This window comes from Poecilia reticulata, linkage group LG3 (genome assembly GCF_000633615.1).
Source record: "Poecilia reticulata strain Guanapo linkage group LG3, Guppy_female_1.0+MT, whole genome shotgun sequence".
Classification (NCBI taxonomy): Eukaryota; Metazoa; Chordata; class Actinopteri; order Cyprinodontiformes; family Poeciliidae; genus Poecilia; species Poecilia reticulata.
This window is the reverse complement of record NC_024333.1, coordinates 32,990,356-33,011,597: the sequence shown is the minus strand read 5'-3', so window position 1 is coordinate 33,011,597 and position 21,242 is coordinate 32,990,356. Positions and strand designations below refer to the sequence as shown.

The 21,242-nt window shown below is 37.8% G+C and overlaps 2 protein-coding genes across 2 annotated transcripts in view; one reads left to right on the top strand and one right to left on the bottom strand.

Moving 5' to 3' along the window:
• The window catches only part of LOC103462965 (aggrecan core protein-like), an 18,599-nt gene extending 7,727 nt beyond the window's left edge, over window positions 1-10,872 (bottom strand). The window contains exons 1-13 of the mRNA XM_017303838.1: window positions 10,767-10,872; window positions 7,236-7,327; window positions 7,052-7,143; window positions 6,065-6,356; window positions 5,512-5,686; window positions 5,113-5,240; window positions 4,740-5,033; window positions 2,432-2,731; window positions 1,319-1,493; window positions 899-1,026; window positions 531-824; window positions 353-451; window positions 131-277 (exon numbers count right to left, since the gene is read on the bottom strand). Coding sequence (XP_017159327.1) covers window positions 131-277; window positions 353-451; window positions 531-824; window positions 899-1,026; window positions 1,319-1,493; window positions 2,432-2,731; window positions 4,740-5,033; window positions 5,113-5,240; window positions 5,512-5,686; window positions 6,065-6,356; window positions 7,052-7,143; window positions 7,236-7,320 — 2,209 coding nt within the window. The 5' untranslated portion in view covers window positions 7,321-7,327; window positions 10,767-10,872. The remainder of the gene's footprint in view (window positions 1-130; window positions 278-352; window positions 452-530; window positions 825-898; window positions 1,027-1,318; window positions 1,494-2,431; window positions 2,732-4,739; window positions 5,034-5,112; window positions 5,241-5,511; window positions 5,687-6,064; window positions 6,357-7,051; window positions 7,144-7,235; window positions 7,328-10,766) is intronic.
• Window positions 10,873-16,206: 5,334 nt separating this feature from the next.
• ppip5k1a (diphosphoinositol pentakisphosphate kinase 1a) overlaps window positions 16,207-21,242 on the top strand; it is a 54,681-nt gene continuing 49,645 nt past the window's right edge. Inside the window, exons 1-2 of the mRNA XM_017304063.1 lie at window positions 16,207-16,296; window positions 20,325-20,785. Of these exons, the coding sequence (XP_017159552.1) occupies window positions 20,648-20,785 (138 nt within the window). The 5' untranslated portion in view covers window positions 16,207-16,296; window positions 20,325-20,647. The remainder of the gene's footprint in view (window positions 16,297-20,324; window positions 20,786-21,242) is intronic.

The following is a 21,242-nucleotide window of genomic DNA, read 5'->3' as shown; positions in this document are numbered from 1 at the left end:
CCAGATCCAGACTGGTGTCCAGATCCAGACTGATATCCAGCTCCAGACTGATGTCCAGATCCAGACTGATATCCAGATCCAGACTGATATCCAGAGGTAACCTTGTCTCCAGATCCAGACTGATGCCCAGATCCAGACTGACCTCCAGAGGTCACCTGGTGTCCAGTGTTAACTTGTACTCCAGCGTTATCTCCTGCAGAGCCTGAATCAAAGTCTCCTGAACCAGAGCCAGAACTTGAAATCTCCACAGGAATGGGAGGAACGACGAAGAAACCATCTAAAACAAGATGTGAGCAAACATTTTAACATTCATGGATAAAACTCCCAAAATCGACCTATTATTTGAACTTACCAGGCCTTAATAAGTCAGTATCCGATGTCTGGTTAGGTAGGGCCTTCTGGATGTCTGTGATGTTCAGTTCAGTTTCATTTGATTCAGACAGAAAGCCAACTGCAATGATAAATCAGTAAAAGAAAATAATGAATCTCCCACTTTAATAAATATTGAGCCAAAACAGGTCGATGTCTACCTCTTGTACAGTATGCATCAAATCTGGCATCAGGTTCAGGGTAGTGTGTTTGGTTTGGAGGAGAGTACAAAGTGTGCACCCCTGATTTCTCTCCTCCACACCCAGGACGGGGGTTGTTGACGGGATAGCGAACGCTGCGGTCCAGTAGCCAGCCTGCTCGGCACTTGTCCAAGCCCAGTTTCCAGGCTGCATAGAGCTCTCCAGTGGAGGCCAGAACCGCACTGTGGTTTTCACAGGCAGAAGCAGCCTCGTCGTAGGTGAAACCCTCAGCAGATCCCACATGAAAAACCTCTCCTGTGCAGTGAAAACCTTTGGTTATACAACCTGCTTGGAATTAAAACTTACCAGGTAAGACTGACATTAGTCACCATTGATGCCCTCGGTGTAGCAGTAAACATCGTATCTCTCCTCTGCTGGTCTGAGGCCATACGTCCAAACTCCAGGTTGATCTCCAAGACCTCCAGCACATTTTTCTTGAGGAAACACAATAGAATACCTGTACAGAAGCAAATAACATTTTAGAAAATATTTGCTTCTAGAGCAGGGGTCACCAACTCCAGTCCTCGAGGGCTACTGTCCTGCAACTTTTAGATGTGTCTCTGCTCAAACACACCTGGATCAAATAAACTGCTCATTTCCAGCCTATTGCAGAGAGGAATGAATGCTGGTGAGGAAATTCAGACATTYTGGAGCAGAGGGGAATCTAAAAGTTGCAGGATGGTAGCCCTTGAGGACTGGAGTTGGTGACCCCTGTTCTAGAGATTTGAAAACCTACTTTTGGGATTTACCTCACAGTCTGGTCCAGAAGCCAACCTGCATCACATTGGTGATATCCATCCTTGTATGCTTGCTGCAGCTGCTGCGGTGTGGCCATGGAGCCTCTGACACCCTGGCAGGCCAACTGAGCCTCAACGAATGTGAGAGCATAACGGCCAGTGGGTGAGCGGTAATGGAAGACCACGCCTACAGTTTAAAGGAAGAAGAAGCTAGTCACCAGTTTCCTCACTATATCTCTAACATATCTCCCAGGCAGCCYGACCTTAGTGATATTTCAAACCATTGGTCTTCCTGACCAAGGGTGAGCAGTGCTAACTAAAACGCTACTGGCACAAACTCCAAAGCTTAAATGCTGTACCAACACAGTATTTAGTGGGAGCTAATGTTAAGGCACTAAATTCAATCAGGTTGATATCCATCATGTGACATTGGCACAACATGTAGCTACTACAACACAGAGTATCATCATCAAAAGGGTCAAATTAGTGGTGGGATGTCGATCCTATCGCTGGAGCTTCAGAAAGTGATTCTTTGGAACAGAAGTTTCACTCATGGTTTCAGCTTTGTAATTGTTGAGTATTGCTATCTCTGGTTCTGATTTTGCTAAATTGATATCAGCAGATTTTACACTCTTGTCTGTAGAACTACAAGCTGTAGTTCAAACTCCCGCTTTGTTTGTCTCTCTTGTTGTGTCCTTGGGCAAGATACTTATCTGCTGCTGATTGGAAGAGGTCCTGGTGGTGCAGGTGCATGGCACTGTCACTTCTGTCAGACTGCCCAGGGCAGCTGTGGCTACAATGTAGCTCCCCACCATCAGCATGTGAATGAGTGAATGACTGAAAGTATGACTGTGGGGTCCTCTCAACTTGATAAAGTGCAAAAGACCATTTTCAACCGCTGCTTATAGTTTCTGAAGTTCTTATATATTTGTTTCTTTACACTCTGTCTGATTTATCTCTCAGTTTGTTTTCTTATGTTATTGCACCAGATATTAAACCCTTTAGAAAGAATGTTAATCATTCTTGGACCACTTTAAAGGAAATGTAGGAAAGCCTGGGTGTTGGGAAGGAAAGAGCTAGTCTGGATGCAGCTGTTATCCAAGAGTCAACAGTTTGATTGCTGACCTGCTGGAGAGATGATAGAGGTTTTGCTGGGCTCCCTTTGTAAAGCCGACTGGCTTGTGACGGCCTCAATAAGGTCAAAGGTGAAATCTGTAAAGTTTGTTGGCTGAGGAAGTGGCAGCTTTCTGGGGTTCTCGCTGTTGGTGAAGCTCAGATCTAATGGCTGCTGGGTCTCCACCTCTCCAATTGCTTCGCTCTCTGTGGTTGTCTTGCTGAAGAACACCTCTGGACTCTCCGTCACCGTGGTAACAATCACAACACCACTCCCCTCGTCTGTGCCTGAGCCCTCATCATCAGGGGAATCTGAAGATAACAGGGGAAAACAAAAAGGAACCAAACAGGAAAAAATCAGGCAGGATTTCAGAACAATCTCAATAAAAATCCTATTAAACACATTGGCTGAAAGTTACAAAGCATTTCAAAGCAGCCAAACAGCTCTTGCTGCACAGAACAGTAAGTTTTAATATAGTTATCTATCACCCAAATATCTGTCAGCTTCAGTAGAGGCCAAGCATTATTGGCAATAATCCCAGAGGCATGTTGTTGTTACACTACACCAGATGGATGCCAGAGCTCTCTCCAGGGCCTGTCTGCTTTAAAATTAGAGCAGCTGAGCTCATGTAGTTTTGAATTTGTGTCATGGTGTTGGGTTAAAGACACAATCTTCACCACTGCAAACACAGTTCTGATAACTGGTGCTTGTTTTACCCATGTTTGGTAAATCAGCCGGTTTCCATTCCAGGCAGTGACGCATGTGAAGCCAAATAGGTTATTTTAACCTTTGCTTCCTGACTCTTTCTGTGAGAAGCAGTTGCTCTGAAATGGAAATATTCATCAACGTAAATCTAGGCTAACATCTAACCAAATGTGCATAAACAAAAAGTGTAACTGTGAAGGGAGTTTGGGAACCAAGTCTTTGTGTATGACTTCATCAGTTTCTCACCAATGTGGAGAAATGATCTTCTTTACAGCATTGATTTAGTTCAATGAAGTTTGCAGATATTCATTTCTGCAAAGTCTAGTTGATGGTTGATGTCTGGACATTGACTGAACTACTGCAACAACTGATATGTAATGAAGATTTGAGGCCGTGTTTGGACTCATGCTCCTGTTGAGGCTCCAGTCTGTACCAAGTTTTGGCTGTTAGACCAATGGACTCACATTTAACTCTACAATACTTTGGTATGTAGACTAGTTCATGAGTCAGTGACTGAAGGAGAGATCTACTAACAACCTTACTTTCGTTTCATCTGTCCCCAGGATTGTGTAGATATAACTTTGCAAACCCTTTTAATTTTTAGAATCCCTTCCAAGCGAAGGGATCCAAAATGTCTCAGGCACAATTTCACCAACTGCCAAAGTTCCCTTGATAAGGTCAAAGGATTGGTGAGATGAAGGCTCCAGCAACACCCGAATGACTAGAAAACAGCTTTATTAACGTACCAATACAACATTTCCTAAGAAATGAGAAGGACTATGGGAAGTGATTTGTATATCTCTGGTCCAAACACAGCCATAATTCAGCCACCAAAACTTCCACTAATACTGATGCACATCCAATACAGCAGAAACATTGGTTTAAAGACACAAGTCCAAGGCAAAGATTCATTGAACCACTACAATCTATAAAAAGACACAACGTAAGTTTCAACTACCAAAGATGAAGGTTACAAGCTGAAACATGTTAGTCTGTAAATAAAGTAGTTGCCTAGTCCTTCTAGAATGACTGGGGTCTTCATTTCCAAACATTCAACCTGGGGCCTGAAGAGTCTTGGAAGCAGTTGTTGGGGATTTATAATTTATCTTAGCATTGCGCAGCCAGACATTGGAGCAAATCTGTTGGTACATTCACTTGTAGGAAGATTGGTAGCTGTCTTCAATGTTTGTTCATCTTTCTCATCTTAAACAGAGGAACATCTAACACTCAGGGAATGGCCTTAAGCCTTTTCTAGATGGATGGGTACCAGCAGTTGCTTCTCTAAGGTCTCTAAGGTCATTGCTTCAGATCAGCAATGTCTTTAACCTACTGCTTTATAGGCATGCTATTCAACTGTATCTGATTATCATTGTCTGGATACGGTTTTCCATCTTGTGAAAACAGGAAGAGCATTCCTTTTTCTCACAAATTTCACAAATTTGGATATGTTTTGTTACAGAAATGACAATGAAAAGTCTGTGTTGTGTTTTTGTGTACATGAAGGCATCCCTATGTAATAAGCATTGCTGTATGCTGTATCCTCTTTGTATAAGAATTATTATTCCAAAGTAACAATGATTTCAATAGATCCATCTTGTGAGGGTCTTGGTCTACCTGTGTAACAGAAGGCATCATATTGGGAGTCAGGAAGTGGGTATCCTGTTTGGTTTGTGTGGAGATAAACTGTTCGCACCCCAAGCAGACCCCCTCCACATTGTGGCCGTCGAACATTGATGGGGTAGCGGACACTCCCATCTCTCAGCCAGCCGGCGTTGCAGACGTCCATACCCCCCTGCCATGCAAGGTACAGCTGACCTGTGGTGGCTAACTGAGCTCCCTGGTAGGAACACGTCAGCACCGCCTCAGAGAAGGTGAACTTCCCTGCAGAGGTGCTGTGGAAAACTCTGCCTGTTCCAGAAAAGGAAGTTTTGTTTGAGAAGCTGTTGGGAAAAAATTCCAATAAACTACATGGACCATGACTATGTACCTGGCATCCTATCTGCAAAGCAGTAAACATCGTATGTCTCATTGAGATCTCTCACGCCATACGTCCTGACCCCAGGGAGTTCCTCTTTGTCGCCATAGCAGTTCATCCGAGACTCGTGGATTGGGTACCTGTAGTTGGACAAAAAAATGACTTCATACTTGTTGCTCAACATTTCAAAAGTTTTATCTTCATATATATAAACCTTTCAAGAAAAGGTTTATATGTTATTTGCTGTAGATTCTGATTTTCAGATAGGCTCAAATTAGTTTATTTTTTTGCAAACGACTCAATTCTGTGTCTTTTGAGTCTGGCAAATGTGATAAAATACTAACAAAATGTGTCAGAACATCCCAGATTTGGATAAAACAGCAACGGTTGCTAGTTGCTTGACTAACTCACCGCACTGTTTGATCAGACAACCAGCCAGCGTCGCACTGGTGGAAACCATCTTCAAACGCTGCTTGAAGCTGCTCTGGAGAAGCAATGACTGCAGTGTTCTGGGCACAAGCTGCCTTCGCTTTCTCAAAAGTCAAGGTGTAGCGACCCATAAAGGGCCGGTAGTGGAACACGATACCTAAAACAGCCAAGGCAGGGTAAATACATATTGTACAGCATCATTCATACAAGGAAACTCTAAATGCATTAACAGTAAAAACAATGTAAGCTTTTTGTTCTAATTTGAAGAAGTCATCAGTTTCTGCTTATCTCAGATGTTGTCGGAGAGAAGAGCTGAGGAATATAGAAACTAAAAGCTGCCTCCCTTTGTTTAGTTCTGGCCCTGGGCACATGAGCAAGCTGTTCTCTGAGAAGCATGTCTGATAAATAAAAAAGAAACTTCAGGTGTACTCAGTCCAAGACCAACACACAAGCAGGAGGCCAGTGGAGGGATTTATGGTTGCTATATACTTATTCTTTAAGGGGAATTATGATTGACTTGATTAAATTTGAGTACCTTGAACAAGGACGTGCACAATGTCATAGGCATCCTCAATGCCAATCTGAACTTCACAGCGATACACTCCTGTGTCACTGGAACGTAGCTCCGATATTTTGATACTGGCGTCTGTTGGAGTCTGGGGGTAGCTCTGCAGCTGAACTCTGTCCAGATAACTTTCACTGATGCGGACCTGTCCTTCCAAAGCCACAAGGATGGTAGTTGCCTTTTCCTTTGTGACGTAGCTCCATTTGATACGGTGGGAAAGGGGGACGACGGGGGGAGAACCAGGATCTTCAACAGAGTGGTCCTACAAATGGACAAATAGGGTTTTACTTGATATGAAACAAGATAATCCAAGATTGGGGTAGAGAGTGTAGCCCAACATGGCCATTATAGGTTCAAGTTCTGGCCCAATGACCTCTTGGGCTGCTTTCCTGGCTGACCACTGTCCAAGAGCCAGTACAACTTTTAAAAAAGAAATACAATCAAAGTCTGTACTAACTCTTCATCCAGTGTCTTCTTCTTATCTATGATCAAGTCAAAGCGGCACATTCTCAAAGAAAACTGAGTCATCCAATTTCTTCAGTGATAGTCATTCTGGGAGATCCCCAAAATGAGTGGGGACCCCAGTCATCAATTACCTTTAAACTCTACTGGTCCGCCAGAATGACCAGGCAGGATGCACAGTTCCTCTGGCAAGTTCTAGTTCTGAACTATAAACAACCATCCTACAGTGCAAAGAGAGAAGAGCCGAGCAAAACAAGATGGCTGCAGATGTTAATTCAACATTTGAAAGCGTGGCTAACACGCTTTGAACAGCTTCGCTCCCTTCCTCCGCTGCCATTGCTCAAACTACAGGTATGATTCTAAAGCAGCGCAGAACATCGACGTCATATTTCAAAACTCAGATGTGAAATCGTATATGAAGGCAACAGCCTAACATGCACTGAATAGTCTTTAAAGCAGATTAAAATCCAGAAACGACAAAGATTGAAATGTGACCTGAAAGTAGCACGGTAGTAGCAGAGTTTCTCCCAGCAGAGGGCGCTGTAAGCCCTGCAGAGGAATGCTCACAGTCAGAATATCCTCTGGATCTGTCCCAGAACCACAAAAGAGACAGAAAAATTCACGTGGAATGTCTTAAATGTGAAAATAAATATGAAAGTAAAAACACAGAAACACTTACCCATGAAGGATCTCTGCTCATAAAGATAGTCAAATGTTGCAGAGATACTTAAACATAAAGACAGGAGCACGGTCCACTTTAACATATTTTACCTTAAAAGGTTGGAAAGAAAAGAATATCTTATTACGTATTACAATAATTAATGTCACTAACAAAAAATAAATATTTTTCTAAATCAGTTTCTTTCAATAAAAAACGTATGAAACTAACAGAAACTGCAGGTGAGTGTTTGTCTGGTGACTTTTTGGTTAAAACGTGTTTATTTGTCTTTCAGTGGGCAGAGAATCCAGAAAATTTACTCAAGAGTAGAAATACTTCATAATAAAAGTACTCAAACTTAAAAAGTACAGTGCAGTAAAAATACTCCTAAAAGTAAAAGTTTTTTAAAAAGTTACTCCAGTAATTGTTACTACTACCCAACTCTGGATTTCACTTAGTTTTCTTCTGTGAGATCAACATTTTCTGCCACTTCGCATGACTTCAGCTGTCCAGATGATTTAAATGTAACTTTTTTTTGTATCGGCAGTGACGTCGGGGTGAAAACGCCTCCTTTGGACCGGATGTGGCGCCTGGACTCGGTGACAGCTCGTTAGAACCGACTCCTCCACACTGCGCTCATTCAAACCGCCGCCGTGACGCTTCGGTTGAGGCGCCGACGTGACGAAAGCGTCAACCGTAGTGACGTCACAGACCTCTGCAAACAGCAGCGTGAATGTTCCACATTCCCCCCCGGGAACATTTCCGTCACGTCCCAACACTGCCCACCTTCAGGCGGCAGGACAGGGAAAGCGTGACACACGCAGGACTTTGATCCTTTAGTGACACCTTTCTCCTCTTGGAGAGCAGGCCTGGTTCGGGGTGAGGCGTTTCATTGATGTCACGTTTGTGCGTCAGTGCCGCAAACATAAACAGTGTTAAATCCATCCATCCATCCATTTTCTTGCACCCTTTTTCCCTCAGTGGGGTCGGGAGGGTTGCTGGTGCCCATCTCCAGCCAACGTTTCGGGCGAGAGGCGGGGTACACCCTGGACAGGTTGCCAGTCTGTCGCAGGGCAACACAGAGACACACAGGACACACAACCATGCACACACACACTCACACCGGAGAGGCCAATTAACCTGACAGTCATGTTTTTTGGACTGTGGGAGGAAACCGGAGTACCCGGAGAAAACCCACGCATGCACAGGGAGAACATGCAAACTCCATGCAGAAAGACCGGGGCCGGGAATCGAACCCAGAACCTTCTTGCTGCAAGGCAACAGCTCTACCAACTGCGCCACTGTGCAGCCCCCAGTGTTAAATCTGTTTGTTTATATTGAAAAAAATAAATAAATAAAAATGACTAAAACCTGCCACTTTTTCTGCTATTCACCATTTTGTGACTCATTTTAACAGGAAAAAGAAAAAAAAATATTTATATGTGTGAGAATACAAAAAGACTAGTGTTGGTTGTAAAAGTTTTAAAATTAAATAAGTTGTACAATGGGTTGGTCATTGTATAAAAAATACAAAGAAGAGACATTTTCCAGAAAAAAATCAGAAATTTTGAGACTGAGCTCAGAAATTTTCTAAAAAAAAAAAAAAAAGGTGGAAATTTCTGAGTTTGAAAAATCAAATATTTTTGACTTTTGAAACTCAGAATATTTCCAAAAGCTAAAGTAAAAATGTCCAAATATTGTATACTAAACGTTTTAGTTTAACCTAACAATTTCTAAGCTTTTTGGAAGAAATTAGTTTTTTCTATTTACAATACAATGGGGTTATTTACAATAACCCCATTGTAGAATTTAAAATTTTACTTTTAAAAAGCTTATTTCTGCCACCTTTACAATAAACATTTCTCTCTTTTTTTAGTTCTCATACAGATTAACTAATAACTTGTTCTTTTGTATGTAAGATGAGTCAAGAATTTATAATAGTGTATTAAGTCCATTGATAGAAAAAGATGACAAACTTTTTTTTTGCCAAAACATTTTAAATTTTGGTACAAATATTTTTTAGACTAATCTCAAACATTCTCTGGAAAAATCAAGAATTTTTTTGAGATTCAAAAGCAAAAGAACTGCTAGAAAAAAAACTTGAAAATTTTTTCATTAATCTCAGAAATTGTCTAGAAAAAACAAGTACATTTACGATTTTGAAAAGTTGAAGATTTTTGACTTTTTAAACTCAGAAAATTTCCAAAAGTTAAAATAGAAGTTTCCAAGTTTTTTTTGTAGAATATTTCTAGAGATTAATATCAAAATTTCTGAGTATTTGGCAGAAATTTACTCTTCCTTTTAATGATTTTTAAGTCTCTGTCATTCAAATCTACTTGTTACTTACGATTTTAATTTTTAATTTTAAAAAAATGTTGTTTCTGCAACATTTATTTCTTTTTATTCTCACACATAAAAATAAATGACCTTTTTTCATTTCCATGTTAAAGATGAAATAAGAACTGAAAAAATATTGAGTTGAAGTCATTTTTAATTTGGTTTTTATAGTTCCAGTCCCACAGGAAGTGACACTGGGACAGTTTTCCTTCAAGGCTTTATTTATTTATTTATTTATTTATTTATTTATTTATTTATTTATTTATTTATTTATTTATTTATTTATTTATTTATTTATTTATTCATGTTTATCTATATTTAGCATTATTTATGGGTATTTTGGGATGTTTTTTTCCGTTACATTACTGCCTCTGTTGCAGCTCCTGACTCAAAACAGAGGAAATAAAATCAATGCCGTGCAAAATGAGACCAAAATAAGTGATTTTTACACTTTTTTCCTGCCATCATGTAACATTTATCGTGTGCAAACCAAAACAAGATCTGAAAAGAATCAAGACATATTTGAGGTGCATTTGGATAAACTTGTTTTATTTTATTCATTCTGACTTTTTTATGTTTTAGTTAAACCACACAGATATATTTTACTTTGGAGTTGGAAAAAGATTTAAAGTTATTTATTTTGGTCTAATTTTGCTCTGATGATCATGTTTTTATGTCGGTTTGTCTGCAGTAACAACAGAAAGAGGATCAGGCATCAAATCCTTCGTGGTTCTGAAATGATCTGGGTCTGAAGGCTGCAGCATCCACCAGGTCTGCAGCTTTTAGCGCTTTGAGAATCACATGTTGGGTTAAAAGTCCTATTTTCCGTCAGACTGAATTGATTTTTTTGTATTTTGACAGTAAAGGATGAAATATCTTGAATTTGTGAAACCTGGCAAAGAGCTTAAAGATACATGAAATATGTATTTTATCTTAATTAGTCAGACATATTTTGGTCTAACAGTGATTTGCCTAAATGTTTTCATGTCAAAGTTAAACACTGAAAAAGTTGGAACTGAACAGAAAAATGGGTGAAAAAAAGCTGCAAAAATCCACAGAAAGACTTTTGACCAGAAGCACAAAATGCTAAAAATAATGATAATTATTAAAGTTGATTATAACCAAACTAGTTTTTTATTTGCAAACGCAGCAGTTTGGTGCAACTCTTGCTTCAAGTCTGCATATTTCATCCCAGTGAAAAAAGTTTTGTCTTACCTGTTCAGAGATCTCCTGAAGTGGAATGTTTTGTCTCTGCTGTGTTTTTGCTCGGCCGGTCCGTTGGTTGTTGGTTCTGAGTTTAAACAAGAGAACCGGCGGCAGCAGCAGCAGCAGCTCTGGATGCTTGGCTGAACACAGAGGAAAAAGTCCTGGACCGGGTCCGGCTCCCAAACCTCAGAGAGGAGAAACCACAAAGCTGCTCAAACTGAGGCGCTGAAATCAACTTTCACAATAAAAGCTCACAGCCACTGAAATGTTTCTATTAACAATGACAATTAATGAAAATTATTAATATAATATAAAAACACAAAACAATTAAATTCCCACACGTATGAATGAAATATAATATTAAAAATAACAGGAAGAAAAAGAATATTAATAAAGAATATTAATAATGACTCAATGAATGTCATACAAAATGCCAATAAAGAAGTAAAAACAAACCGTAAAATGATTTCATTTTATGTAAAAATAGTTTCTACTAAGAAAGAGCATAAATAATAAGATTAATAATAATACAGAGGAATAATAAATCACAAATAAAATAGAATGATAAAAGTAAACAATACAAATGGTTGTTTTTAAGTGTAATAATAATAATAATAATAATAATAATAATAATAATAATAATAATAATAATAATAATAATAATAAATCAAGTAAAACCAAAATTAATTTTGACATTTTGAACTGAATCAACCATATCAGCACCTTTAGGGTTTTTATCTTCATGGTTTCCTCCATTGTTTGATTTTTGTTAAATCTATTATGTTTTAATTATCTGTTATGTTATTTAGCATCTTATTTTCTTTGCTGGCTGCATTTGAGTCATTTCATGACTGTTCACAACACAGAGAAAACAGATTATCTTAGGAAGTGTCTGAAAACCATGTTGTTTTATTTTGAAAGAGTTGGAGGATATTTGCCTTATTTTTAGTTTTTTGTGTGCAGAAAAGCGGTAAAGGGTTTCAGTGATGAGGTTTTGATGGGGAGTTAGTCCGTGTTACATAATCATCTCTTTTCATTTCCAGCAGTTTCTCCTAATTTATAGCTGCTGTTTATTGACTCTAAACAGGAAAGTGACCGAATCAGATTCTGCAGAAATGATAGACGATGATTTGGCCAAAACTCAACCTTTTCAAATATTTAACTATCATTTCTAACTTTTTTTTAACTTACTTTATTTCCCCAAATAGAGAAAAAAGTTCCCAAAAGAGGACACAAAGCTGCTCTTTCAGTCCAGTAGCACTGGCAGGACAGGAAATGGTGATTACAGCAAGTTCATGGGCCTTAAAACTGCGTCGCCGCGGCAACAAATGAACCCTAATTACCCAAAGACTGGAGTTTGTTCAGTTTAAGTGGCATTAAGCGGAGCCAGAGCTTATTTTATCAGCAGGAGCTCATACTGGACTTCTGTTGTTTCCATAAAACGCTGCTTCAACCTTCATAACGTGTGAGGATGCTGGGACTCATGTGTGGAGCTACATTGGGGCCATAAAGTTTGTTTAAAAGAAAAAAAGATTTGAAACTGAACAAAGTTTTGAAACTGAAACAAGTTAGAATCTGAAAAAAAAGAAACTAAAAAAAAAAAACTTCAAAACTGGAAACAAACTTTTGAAACTGAAAAAGTTTGAAAGTAAAAAGATATTTTGAAATTGAAAAAAAAGATTTGAAACCAAAAAATATTTTGAAACTAAAAAAAGATTTGAAACTGAAAAAATGTTAGAAATTTAAAAATTGAAACTAAAAAAAGATTTAAAATTTAAACAAGTTTTAAAATTTAAAAAATATTTTTGAAACTGAAAAAAAGTGTGAAAGAAGTTTGAAATGTTCAAAAATACTTTACAGACTCAAGTTTTTTTCTTAGTAAATTTTTTTTTTTTTTGTGAACAAACATTATGGCCCTAATTTAGCTCCATACTCAGGAATCAGGAGAATGATGCATTTTAAAGGCTGACCAGTGAATTAAGCCCAACTGAGCAACCCGTTTGTGGAGTCTGTGTACAGTTAGATTATGTCTCCATCTGTTCAAAGTTGTTCAAAGTTTCCTCGCCGTATTTAGAGTCCCCACCTCTCTTTGGCGATATTTTGGAATAAGGTGTGTCCCCCAGCCACGGTGTTTACACTGGAGTCGAGGTCGGGTGAAATGACTGAACCGTTTGACAAACTGGAGGAATTTTCTGTCAACAAAGCCAAACTGTTTGAAAGGCCGAGTTCAGAGAAACAGGAAGGCTAACGAGGGTTTGACTGTTTGTGTTTCGGCAGCTGAGGATCACGCTCACCAGCTTCATTAGCCGTATTTACAGACCCTTGGAAAACTATTCATAACCATCATCACCTTTACTAAAGACACAAGTACATCCAAGTAAAAAATACAAGAAAAGAAGACAAAAATAGAGATTGAGATTTAAAGGTGACATATTGTGCTTCGTTGAACAGGTTAGAATAATTCTATGGGAGATACAAAAGACATTCATTACTCATTTTTTTACACAAAATCATTCTTAGATGATGAGATTTTACTTGGTTACTTTCAGAATGATCTGTTTTAGGACCTCCTGGCACTTTAAATTCAAATAAGCCGCTTCTGGCCACGCCCCCCTCACTCAACGCTAACCATCAAAGATGAACATGGCTGTGAACAGATCTGCAATTATACAACCACACATCTTTGAAAAGCAGAACTGGAACCTCCTGCACAACTAACAAGAATGCAGCAAGTGGTTTCTGAATGGTAAGTCAACTAAAAAACACTTTCCAGCAGTTTTCCAGCTGGAAAGTGTACCAACACAAACCATGTTTGGTTTGTGTTGGTACACAAACCAAACATGGTTTGTGTACCATGTTTGGTACACAAACATGGTACACAAACCATGTTTGTCCAGCAAACCAAACATGCTGGACTTTTAAACCACATAAAAGGGCAAACTAACTACTTTGCAATATGTGTCAAATGCATATTTTTTTCAAAATGGCAGTTTCTCAAATATATTAAATGGTAGCATTTCTTTAAAGATTGAGCAAACTACACAAAATGCAAATGGTATTTGGTTCTTACGGTTTGTGGTTTCAATGTGACAAAATATGAAAATGTTCAAAAGGTGTGAATACATTTTTATATCCCATTAAATCTGAAATTAAAACAGAGTTTAATAAAAACTGTTAAGAAAATAATGCAGTGGTTTTCATGAATTTAGTTGTTGACGGCAGCATCATGCTGCAGGAATGTTTCTGTTGACAGGGGGGACGGCGGTACAGAAGCAATAGAAACTGGAGATGAAGAGACGACAGCCGAGTCCAAAAGCAAAGGCCAGAACCGTTAAAACAATAATCCTGTCCTGTTCTGACCTGCAGGCTGGAAGTCAATAACTTTAACAAAAAAGAAAGCAGAGAAGCTTCCTCTTACTGCAGACACTGCAGTTTGTCCTCTGAAGAGCTAAACTGCACGTTCTGCTGTTTTTTATTTTCACAGTTATGGTATTTGTGTGAGCGGTCCCGCCCAGCCCCTCCACCCCTCGTGTTCGACCGATTCACAGAGGAGCCTTGTAAACCAGAATGCCCCTTTCATAGCCCCAATAACAGCTTCCTGCAGACACGCATCATCGCGGTGAAGACGTCAGCTTTGGCACTTCATGCTGCAGCAGCAGCAGCAGCAGCAGCTCGTCCTGCTGTATGGAGACAAGATCACACCGTATATCTGGACTTTAGCATCAGTAACGGCAAAAAACCAAATACTATTTTTGGTCTATAGTATCTGGGGAAAATACCCTTTTACACTTGACATAAGACAAAACTTATAAGTAACTCTTCAGAAAGACATAGGAGCTTGTTTTAAGTCAATAACTCATTAAAACTGATAAAAAAAAAAGAAAAAAGGTTTAGTTCCAGTGGTAGAAATGTTATAAATGAAATAATCTGTCAGTAGAACTAATAATTTATCATCAATATTAAGGAATTATTTACTTAAACAAGGTCATATTTGTTGCTAAAATATTACTTTTAATTTAGTTTTGTCTTAAATCAAGTGTAATAAGATATTCAGAAACCTGACAAAAATACTTGGTGAAATTTGATGTTTTTTCAGTGAAACTGAACTTTTTATGTAATAAACCAGTAACAGGACAAGGAGCAAGACCTGGACTGGTGGTTTACCAGCAACATTAACGAGGAAGCTTTAAATGTGACAGTTTTATCTTTTGAATATTTTATGGAGGAAACTATGGATAGAGAGACAGCTTAAATCAGGGATGTCCAAAGAACAGCCCTCCAGATGATTTTGATTGGCCCACAAATCAACAGCAAATTCACAATTAATTCAAGATTTTCACAGACAAAAATCTGTGAAATTGTAATTTCACTATCTTTTTAAATCATATTTTGTACTTAATTTTACTGTATAATTCAAAATTGTGTCTGTTTTTTTTTGTTAAGCTATGTAACATAATCTTAAGTGTTGAGAGAAGTGCCTACAAATAAAATATATTATTATTTATTTTATTTACAAATACAATGTTCCAAGACATGTTTATCTATGTGAAAGACAAAGTAGTTTTCTTTTGTTAACAATATTTCTGTTTTCATTGATTATATTTTTGCTGAATCCAGGAAGTACTACATTTGTTGCCAAATTTAAAAATAACAATAAAATAAAATAAAACTAAATAAAGATAATAACCCTAAAACGCTTTGGGAAATATTTACCTCTCATTTAATAGAGCAACTCTGCAGGATTCTGCTTATATTTTACAATTTACAGTTTATTTTTCTACCAGAATTAGACTATTTTACTTCATTAAAATAATGTCTAATTACCACATTATTGGAAAGAAGACAAGAAATGAATTATAAAATAAATGTTTTTCATTTTAATTAAAAAATATGCCATGGAGTTCTCTAAGCTTGACAATTTCGGCCCTAATGGTAAAAGGTTTGGATCAAAGTCATGCAGTAAACTGAATATTTAGTTAGTTATTGCTTTATTTCATATAAAATGGAAGAAAAATAGCATATTTTGCCCCTTTATAACATTTCAAAACATAACATTTTAAGGAGTAAAACAGCAATTAAAATAGTTATCCATCCATCCATCCATTTTCTAAACATCCTTGTCCCTAGTGGGGTCGGGAGGGTTGCTGGTGCCTGGCGAGAGGCGGAGTACAGCCTGGACAGGTCGCCAGTCTGTGTCATTAAAATAGTTATTCTATCTGTTATTTTAGTTCTTAAAGTTAAATAATTAGTTATCCTATTTTAGCTGCTATATGTGCATACCTTCATTGAAAAGAAGGTGTAGTCCTCATTTTCACCTGTAGGCGGTGCCGACGTTCTCCTACCGGCCTTGGCCATTTGTTATTGGCCCACACTGGGTTTTAGCCACGCCTTCTCAAACAAAACTTCTTCCTAATTGGCTGTTTCTGACGCCAATCATCCATCTGTCAAATTGGCTTCATGGAAACTGTCAACAACAGCGAGTCGAGCGTTCCAAAGCAGCAGCAGCAGCAGTAGCAGCAAAAGACCTTTTTATGGCACCGTAAGTTTAATATTTTACCTCCTGTTGCTGATGAATGGTAATAAATGGGAAGTGATAAGTGTTGATATCCGTGGTATTATGTAGTGTCAGTGTCAAATTCTGACGTAAGGGTAGCAGAAGACTTGTTTACGTTGCCAAATTAGCGGCTAGTCGGATGCTAACGCAAGCTAACAGCAGCTAAAATAAGTCGTCAAAATTAACGTTAGCTCAGGACAGCTGCTTCCAAAACGAGAAGCAATAAAGGTGGCATTTAAACTCACAATAACAGTTTTAAATAATGTTCTAGTTTTCTTTTATTGACAACAGTGTAAATTCAACTTGCATTCAGATCTTCGTTGCGTAAACTAATGTGTTTCTGTAATAATAATATCAACTGCATTGTATTAACATTCCCGTGCTAAGAACTGTACTTTTATATTTCATTTAATCCGTCACTTTGACGTAATTTCGTACACAGGTAAAGGTGTCAGGCTAACTGAAGCGTTAAGTAGAGCCAGATGAATGGCGTTTCCCCTTTAAATCATTGAAATTTCATTCTTTACGTGACTAAAGTCCTTTTTAATTACTTTAAACTCATACACAGTGTATTATCAATTAACAGCTTATGATAAGTAGCATAAATTTGGTAGTTATTAACTAATTTTATTGAAGACTAAATTATTTATATTTCCATTTGCTCATTTTCGTAATCTATTTTTGCCGTCCATTTCCTGTGAACTACTTAAAAAAATAATTATTTTTGTCCCATTTGTGCCAATTTCTTATAGAATAAATAACCGGGGCAGCGGGTCAATTTATTCCGCTAGTTGTATTCACCCACCTTTAATTCACTCATGTACATGCATTTCATAGCATCTCTCTTTCCATTTTGTGCTTATAAAATGACCAATGTCATTTTCATATTTTATGGAGACGAATCATAATTGGAAAGCATAAATATCAGACATAATTTGCTTTAGCTTTAGAGCAATATTACTGTGTGTCAGATCATTCAGGATTTCTGAAATGCAGTGTTTGATAGGAGACATATTCAAACACTGCATGCAAATGCAGGTTGATGAGGAAATCATGATTAAAAACAAAAAAAAATTGAAAAGAGTGATAGAAAACTAAGATGAGTTTGGATGAATTAAAACTGTCATCGCAATAAAGCTTGTTTTCCTAATATGGTGCAGCTATGATTTATTTGTAAATTATGACCAGAGTTTAATAAAAAAAAAAAAAACTCTGAGGACTTTCTTGCTGGCACTGGAGACACATAAACACATTAACTGTATAATAAACTATTGATAGATTATGGAAAATTACTTCAAATATACTACACATCTTGTGCAATTCTGCTTCAAATTCAAATAACTTTGTGTTTATTATTAGGTTGTTAATTAATCTTTTACAAATCAAAATTCGCTTAATAGACAGTTATTTTTAAAAAAAAGAACTTTGCACCTGATCAACTTGTTCGACTAGTTGTCAGTTGCACTGGTGCAACCAGTGCAGTATTAACAAAGTAATCAAATCAAATTGTTTCAGTTTAAGCCATAAGCTACAAATTCACATAAAATTTTATCTTAAAGCAATCTAGTTTATGTTCAGGTATAAAGAATGAATGCAGTAAAGCAGACATATAATCCAGGAGTCAAGGTCAGGTTAAATATCAGTGACTAAAGCTGGATCTTTAAAGCCAAGGCAGCTAAAAAGGTAATTAGTGACTGATTTTAGATTGGTCAAGGAGCAACCACTGAAAGGTCACTTACTTTTTTATTTATTTTTTCCTACTAACTAAAAACTGCTACTATTCCCATTATTTACAGTTTTATCACGCATTTACGCTAACCGACCTTTAACTGACATACTCGAGTAATAATCAGTTCATTGCAAAATAAAGTACACAATGTTTATTTTTACTGTTTACATATTTTACTTACCCAGAATATTTTGAATGTAGTTTATTTAAATAATTTAAAAAAAGACACCTGGACTCCAGTTTTGTCTAAAAAGTTATGACATGTTGGAGTATTAGAGCTGTAGTTTTGTTCACCTGGGGTAAAATAATTTTAGATTATGGATTATACCAGATTATTTAAAATGTTTTATTTACATTTGCTGAATGTGGCAGAAAAACGCTCATTAACATCATGGCAACCTAAATCACAATAAACACTGTTAAAACGGCTGTTCTTTATTTTAGGTAATAGTTTCTTTTTTTTTAAAATTTCCATTAACAGTATTTCAGATTCGGCCTCATTAGATGTGAGAGTTTATGAAACCAAACTAAAACAACCCAAGAGAGACTTCCTGCTGGGTGAGAGACACATTTTAATGCAATAGGCTCCTTAGAAAACCACTGTTCTATAATTAGCAGTTGTTAAATGCCCCCCTTTTTATTTTTATTTTTTAACCATGTTTTTTTGTTTCTCATATATCCATTGATTGGTTGAAGGATTTTAAAGGAAACTTGTTCTTGTTGGTGGGAATAAACATTTCTACACCAACAAAATAGAAAATATGTCATCCAAAAGGAAACTTTATTTTGGTAAATTGGGACTTTAAATAACCTAAAACACTATATTTTCTACTTCTTCATTGAAATACTGATGTTTAGTGAGACATAAAGGAAATAATTTAATAATTTTTAATTGAAAGAAACAATGAAAAAAGTTTAGTTTAGGAGCCGAGGCTGCAAAGGCACCTTGCACTGTGTTTGTGTTTATGGCTTAACATGTGAGATCATCAGGTCAACTTTAGAGGTCAAGACAAAAGTAACTGGACGGTAACAAATGTTCCTAAAATAGCCTTAAATAAAAATTACAAGCAGTTCTAAGTTGCATTAGAAAATGTTGGTCATTTTGCTTAATTGGAAATGAGACGTAATTGATATTCAATCGTTATGGTTTCAGATAAACAACAAAATTCTTCCAGGGGGTCTTGGCCTTTTTTGGCAGCCATGTTTGTTTTCTTTAGCATTGACGTCCCAGACGGGTTGCTTATTATCTCAGCTGTGTTGAGCTGCGTTCAGTGACAGTGATGTTCACTGCTGCAAAGCCAGCCTGCAGTCCTACATTCCCGATGTGCGAGTGTTGTAACATGTCACAAAGCAATAATCAGGTCTGTCTGCTGACTTTCCCATCTTTAAGCTGCTAATCATCAGGTAGTTAAAGTCTGAACACTCTGGGCTCTTCATTAGTCTTTCCTTCATGTTTACATGTCTACAGAACAGCAGCAGCATTATTATAACTATAAACATTTCATTAGCAGTCTGATGTCTCCAGATTTGGACTTGTTTAAATTCATGTTGCCAATAATCAAAAAGGGCTGCAGCTAAAGCTTTTTAGTTTTCTTTTTGTTTAATTAGGGCTGGACAATAAATCAATATCAATATATATCGAGATAGACATGATCAATATCAATAGATAATAAATCTGATAGAATATTCAATATTTATTATATAGATACAGTAGTTCTCATGTGACGTCACACTTCTGGAAACTTTGTAGGGGTCGGCCATCTTGGTAAGCATCCGTAACTAGCCATCATGACAGTTGCTATGACAACAATAAACTAGCCACAATCTTAGAAGTAGCTCTTGTTTTGCTAATATCTAATTTATAAACAATATAAATAAGTACATTGCAACTATTACTAAATTATAATTTTTGCGTACTCTGCTTTCTGTTTGTTGGCTCGCCTACCAAGATGACGGTTGTTTCCAACTTGCTGGGTAACAAGCAGTTTCAAGTTCCCCTCAAACTTCGGTTACCTAGCAACAAGCTGCTTAGCAACTGGCGTAGCAGCAGTTTCAGGTTTTTCTTCCATGACTCACAATTAATTGCTTAAGAGAAAAACGATGAATCGTGCAGATGGAAATGATTGAGCTTGTTTTAATTTATCATATGATTGATTATGACGGTATTAGTTGCCAGGGTAAAAAAAAAAAAAGATTATTGCGACTGGCTTGGTTACCACAATAAGAAAAACATGATGTTTGATTGTATTGATAATGTTTTTCATTGTGTTTGGCGTTAATGCAGGACTGCCCGTCGTTTCTGCAAATGGAGGAAAGAACTACAATCTCATAACTGGAGCTTGTTGCTGAATATTCAGCCAAACAGAATCACAATCAGCTGAACCAGTACTGGAAAATAAAAGACGGAGCAACGCTGCAGCCTCTCTCTTCCTTTAGTCCCGTCCTTTCTGTCTCGCCACCTTGACCTGCCTCTGCTGTGCAGTCTGAGCAGCGGGGTCCTCGTCCCTCGCCGCAGGCCTCGGGGCCCTCCCATCGGCGGCCCGCTCCGGCCGTTTGCTGGTGTCTGATGGCGCGGTGGGATGCTAAGGGCAGCCGCGGGAGACTGTGATGTCAGAGCCCAACAGCCCGGGCGAGAGCCAGCGTGGCGCTCCCAGATTCTTCGTGGGCTGCGAGGACGATGAGAGCGAGGTGCAGGAGGACAGCATGAGGACAGACATGGACCTGTATGAGGACGACGAAGACTCGGTGAGCGTCGTCTCGCTTCTGATTATTAGTGTTTCTGTATTTAAAACCACTACATTCAGTTTGCTTTATTTGTCCCCAAGGGGCAATTTCAAGGTACAGACTCAAAACTGAATTCATAAAATTCACACATGCTAATAAACGAGGTCAGTAATTATGCAGCCTAAGTGCTGCAATGGGCACCAAAAACACCAAATCCTTAAAAGTTTTTTTTCTAGTTTCTAGTGCAAATATATCCATACAGTTGAAATGAGACAAAACTAACTTAAAATTAAATTTTCTGTAAGACATGGATTATTATTTTAGTAAATAATTTCTTTATATTTATGGAAAATTACTAGTTCCATTTGGAGGTTATTTCACTGAGAGGAGCCAGTTGAGGTGGCTCGGGCATCTGGTAAGGATGCCTCCTGGACGCCTCCCTGGTGAGGTGTTCCGGGCACGTCCCACCGGGAGGAGG